This window comes from Heterodontus francisci, unplaced genomic scaffold (genome assembly GCF_036365525.1).
Source record: "Heterodontus francisci isolate sHetFra1 unplaced genomic scaffold, sHetFra1.hap1 HAP1_SCAFFOLD_56, whole genome shotgun sequence".
NCBI lineage: Eukaryota > Metazoa > Chordata > Chondrichthyes > Heterodontiformes > Heterodontidae > Heterodontus > Heterodontus francisci.
Genome location: NW_027141174.1, coordinates 12,460,682 through 12,466,681, shown reverse-complemented (window position 1 = coordinate 12,466,681; position 6,000 = coordinate 12,460,682). Strand labels below are relative to the sequence as shown.

General features: G+C 43.3%; 1 protein-coding gene across 1 annotated transcript in view; it reads right to left on the bottom strand.

Moving 5' to 3' along the window:
* Positions 1-2,835: 2,835 nt before the first annotated feature.
* LOC137362386 (probable G-protein coupled receptor 139) overlaps positions 2,836-6,000 on the bottom strand; it is an 81,045-nt gene continuing 77,880 nt past the window's right edge. The window contains exon 4 of the mRNA XM_068026796.1: positions 2,836-3,138. Coding sequence (XP_067882897.1) covers positions 2,836-3,138 — 303 coding nt within the window. The remainder of the gene's footprint in view (positions 3,139-6,000) is intronic.

The window sequence follows — 6,000 nt, the reverse complement described above, 5'->3', positions numbered from 1 at the left end:
GGTGTCTCAATTATTCACATTATTCATTAACGACATGGATGATGGCACAGCAAGTCATATATCTAAATTTACTGATGATACAACATTAGGCGGCATTGTAGACAGTCTAGATGATGGCATAAAATTGCAGAGAGATGTTGACAGACTAGGTGAGTGGGCAAAACTGTGGCAGATGGATTTCAATGCGGGCAAGTTTGAGGTTACCTTTTTCGGATCAAAAAATGATAAATCAGGGTAGTTTCTAAATGGGAAGAGGTTAAGTACTGTGGATGTCGAAAGAGACTTGGGGGTCCATTTGCATAGATCTTTAAAATGCCACGACCAAGTGCAGAAAATAATCAAAAAGTCTAATTGAGTGCTTGCCTTTTTTGGAGTATAAAGACACAGAGGTTATTCTGCAGCTGTGCAAAACCGTGGTTAGACCCCACTCGGAGTACTGTGAGCACTTCTGGGCACCGCACCTTAGGAAGGATATATTGGCCTTGGAGGGAATGCAGTGCAGGTTTACAAGAATGATACCTTGCCTACAGGGGTCAAGTTGCGAGGAGAGATTACACAAATTAGGCCTGTTTTCGCTAGAATTTGGAAGCTTAAGGGGTGATCTGATTAAAGTCTTCAAGATATTAATATGAAAAGACAGGATAGATAAAGATAAACTATTTCCACTGGTTGGAGATTCTAAAACTAGGGCGCATAGTCCAAACATTTGGGCCAGGCCATTCAGGAGAGATGTTAGGAAGCACTTCTCCACGCAAAGGGTGGTAGAGGTTTGGAACTCTGTCCCTCAAACCGCAGTTGAAGATAGAACAGTTGTAAATTTTAAATCTGGCATAGATAGATTTTTGTTAAGCAAAGATATTAAGGGATATGTGTCAAAGGGAGGTATATGGAATTAAGCCGTGGATCAGCCATGATCTCATTGAATGATGGGACAGGCTCGAGTGGCTGAAGGGCCTCCTCGTGTTCCTATCTTCCTAAGTTCCGATGCTGATACTCTCAAACTTGTCAAATAATTTCCGAGCATAAACTCTAGCCCTTCAATAAATATATTAGGAAACCCTCAACAGTAACAATTCTGTTTGCTACGTTATTTCAGAAGCTAACTTTATTCAAGTTCACAACTCCTGTGAACACACAAGTCATCAGAAAGAAAGATCATGTCATCAGCCACAATAAATGACTAAACTGCTCCAGTATCCCTCACGATATGAATTGGTTTACTTGTTTACTTGAAGGAGTAGGGAACACTTATTCCTTCGAGACAATACCTCGATATCTCTAGTAACCCGACTCACTTCAACAGTATAAATGTTGCCATGCCTTTGACAATCTTCAGAGGCTACATCAACCTTCTGGTAGGTTCTGAGGGAACATTGTGCATTTATACTGTTGCTACTGTTTTATCATCTGTTTCCTTTACTGGTATTGTGGCTTCTGAATACTCCTATTCATTTATCTTTCAGCTTCCATCAATGTGCTTTTACATGTCCTGGCTTAGGGCAATGGGAACATGCTGGTTTCCTTACATCACTTGTATCCATTCTGCCATTATTTATATTGACCAGAAGAGCTTTTGCCTTTCCCCGAAAGCAATCACCGTTTTCCATTCTCAAATGTTCTATTTCTGCAGTTTCCCTGTGGGCTTACAAATGAAGATCTACTGCTGGCGAGCTCTCTTTGTCCATCTAAACATCTCTCTGTCTTGTTTCATGCAGACTGGGGATAGAAGTAAGCATTTCCTGCTCGGTTAGTGCCTCAGTATCTCTCTGCATTGCTTCATAAGTCCGGGGATGGATTGAGGCCTTTCCTCCTCTGTTTGTAGATCTCAGTGTTTTGCTGCATGTTTTTGCGCAAACCGTTTATTTAATTAGGCAATTCATGATATGCTTGTGGGTCTCAGTGACACTTTGTGTTGTTAAATATGGACCCGAGGATGAAATTAGACATTTCCTGCTCGGTTTGTGGATCACATTACCGCGCTGTACCGTTTAATACAGATCGGGGATAGACTCAAGCCTTCCCTTCTGTGTGTGTGTTTCTCAGTATCTCTGTGTATGGTTTAGTGCAGATTGCAGATACAATTAAACCTTTTCCGCTCAGTATGCGTGTGTTAGAACCACTCAGTATGGTTGAGGACAGACCAGGGACAGAATTAGTTATTTCCTTTGCTGCTTGTGTGACTCGGTATCTCTCTGTGTGATTTCCTCATGTCTGGGGCTGCAATTAGACCTTTCCTGCTTTGTTTGTCTGTCTTAGTATCTCTCTGCTTAGTTCAACGCAGATTGTTGACAGATTTAGGCCTGCCCTGGTCTGATTGTTTGCGTCTGTGTCTCTGCGGTTGGATACAGACCAGGGATGAACGTATTCTGTTCCTGCCCTTTTTGTATTCCCATTAACTCTCGGCATGGTTAATAAAGATCGTAAATAGATGGAGGCTTTTCCTGCTCTGTTTGTGTGTGTCTCTGTGTGTTTCAATGCAGGGCGGGGATCGAATTAGGCATTTCCTGCTCTGTTCGTCTGTCTTTGCCTCTCTCGATGAGGCCTTATACTGACTGGGGATGCAATTGGCAATTTTATGTGACAGTTGCTGTTGCCTTTTAAAGTCATCTGCTGTCCAGCCATTATGAATGCTATGTTCCCCGGCCATTTCAACTGAGATGCACTATGGCTATTTTAAATGATATGCACTGGGGTCACTTTAAATGATGTGCACTGTGACCTCTGTCACCATGCGACAGGTCCCGTCCTCGCTCTGTCACCACAGTGACAACCGCCTCCAACCCCACCCCATCCCACCCCCGCTGCTGATAACAGTCAGTGATTCAGCTCCTCTCATCATTGAATGAATTTAATAATTAAAATAAAGGGATATGTCAGCACTATCTTTAACTGCTCTCTGAACTGAGTCTGTGTCACGGCATAAATGGCAGTGTTTGTGCAGCAACTCAGGAGCTGCAGCATGAAACCCAATTCCTGCAGAAAATCAGGTAGAAATATAGACTGATCCCCCCAATATCGCATCCTGTTCCATATCGAATACACCATAAACACTGACCATAACAGGATGAAATTGGCCGAGATGACTAACAGTAAAATGATGGATTTCCTTCGGGTCTCCATTTCTGGATCTCTGCGGCTCTCCCCACTACTGTGAGCCCGTAGTCTCTTGCGTCCTCTGCTGCTCACTAAAATGTGTCTAACAGTGAGAGCATTGAGCAACAGAATCACCACAAATGGGACTCCCGGTGTTAGAATGTTATGGAGAAACTCGATTATTACCCAGACACGAGAGGACTGAACATATCCTGTTCCAGCACAAAACCAAGGGAGGTTCAACATCAAATACCGCACTGAGAACATGAAATACCAGATGATGTTCTTCAAACAGCTCAGCACAGTCACTGTTCCCAGAACCACAGCTGCTGTTTTCTTGAGGCAATATTTACTTTTCAGCTTCTGGAAACAAATGGCCACAAATCGATCAAAGGTGAAAGTGACGGTGAACCAGACAGAACAGTCAGTGGCTGCGTAAAGCAGGGCAGCGTGGATATTACACATTGGGATGTCCCACAGAAACTGAAACTGTTCCCAGTAAAGAATGGGAATGTGCCTCAATATTAGGTCCATGATAATGACCAGTAGATCCGCCGCTGCCATGGCCACCAGGTAGCAAGTGACACATTTGGAGAGACCACACTCTCCCCGAGAAAAGATCCCAATCGTTAGCAAGTTAACTGTGAGGATGGAAAATACACAGGGAAATTATACATCAGGCAGGATCAAAGGTACCAGTTTGATTGAGGAGCTATTGAGATTTATAAATGTGTTACTGTATCCAATGATGTATTGGAATGATTGGAACGGAAAGAACAAATTGGAAGTTCTGTGATACGGTGGAAGTAAGGAGAGATTAAATAAAAGGAGGATAATATTGAAATTGTTAAACTCATGTTGATCATAATGCCCTTCCCTCTCCTTTCCCTGTCTGGTTTACAAACTGTTCCATCTCTATTCTCTCCCAGTTCTAATGAAGGGTTACCGACCTGAAATATTAACTCTGTTTCTCACTCAACATAAGCTGCCATACCTGCTAAATATTTCCAACATGTTACGTTTTTATTTCAGATTTGTAACATCTGCAGCACTTTGTTCTTGTATAGAAAGTTAAATGTTGGAATGACTGAGAGATTCCGTCACCTGTGACAGTCAGCACGGAATTCAAATATTTCAAAGCAATTATTGGGAATGAGACTACTGATAAATTAGTGAAAAAATGTAATCTCAATCGTCACTAAGTTAACTGTAAACAAGGAAATTTATGACGAAATGATACATCAACTTGGGAGCAGAAAGAACCGTTTGAAGGGGTGCACAGTGATATTTGTATATTGGTTACCACTGTCCTGCTGCATCTAATTATTGTACCAGTGATAGGGATGTCTGCTGGAGGCAGGGAGCTGAATTTAGTGGAGCCAGCCTGGTTCCTAACGGCGGTACGAAAATACAAGGGGAACCGAGTCCGAGTTATTGGGAACTTACAGCCGATGCAATTCAGTGACCTAACGGCAATTAAGTGGAGTAGCCGTCGTCAGTCTGGGAGCAGGGGCCATTGCTGGTACTGCACCCGGATCAGGAGCAGTCTTTGAGACCCAGCCCCCAGGTACGGGGGACTGGAGCAGAAGCAATAAGTCCCATGGGGGAGGGGTATCCTGGGAGGGTCATTGTTTCCTGACCGGTGCCATATGTGGGCCACATATTACCCAGGGAGGAGAGAGAACCCCAAGCCCACAGGAAGAGTGTCCCTTTATACATGGCGCCCTCCCCAAGTGACAGAATTAACTCATCACTAGTTAGATCCCAACAGCGGTGGTGGCCACTTGAGGGTCTCAATTGGTCACTGGGCTGGAAGGTCATCGTCGACCTATCCTGCACTTATCAAGTTCACTTGAAGATGGGAGAACGAAGGGACTACTGCCCTTACTGCCCATTGCAATTCCATGGTCTCCCCCGCCTCCGACCTCATGGGGACCCATAAAATCCAAATCAGGGAGTACTGAGGCCAGGGATGAATTTGAAAATAATGATGAGAATTTTAAATAAAGGACTTTTCTTAATCGATAGCCAATTAAGTTCACGAACACAGGAGTGATATGTGAACCGGATTTTTTGTGAGTTAACACATCAGCAGCAGGGTTTTGGATGACCAGCAGTTTACAGTGAATAGAATGTGCGAGGTCAGCAGGGGGGCATTGTAAAGGTCAAGTTCAGTGGCAACGATGGCATGAATGAATGTTTTGATCACAGGAGCTGAGACAGGGGCAAAGTCAGGCGATGATAAGGAACCATTTTTGCTCAGTACTCAGGAGAAACCTTATGGCCAGTATGTGGCAAATGCAACAAGAGAGGGTGCAGTTTTAGATATAGTTTTAAGAAATGAAACTGGGCAGGTGGTAGGAGTGACAATGGGAGCCCATTTTGATGGTAGGGCATTTAAATGGTAACCATCATAAATCAATCAGTCTGAACATAATGCTGGAAAAGACAGAGATAGAACAGGAGTTAGAGTTCTCAATTGAGGCAAGGGCAATTGTACTAAACTGAGGAATAATTTAACGAAAGTGAACTGGAAAGAGCCACGTGATAGTAAGACTATGTCAGAGCAGGTGGGAGCATTTGAACGGGAGGATTCAGAGTAAACATGTTCCCAGAACGAAAAATGGTGAAATGGTCGAATCTAGAGCCCTTTAATGTCAAGGAACCTTCAGGGTAAGTTAAGGCAGAAAAGGAAAGCTTACGTCCGACAAAGAGAGCTGAATACTCCAGAAAGCTGAGAGGAGAATAGAAAGTGGAGCGGTGAAATCAAAAAGGAAAGTAGCAAACAAAAGAGAGGGCATGAAGGAATATTGGCAAGGAAAATCAGTGTGAACCAAAGATGTTTCATCAGTGAAGCGTAAGAGGATAACTAAAGAAAGAGTAGGGAACATAAAATACCAAAAACGT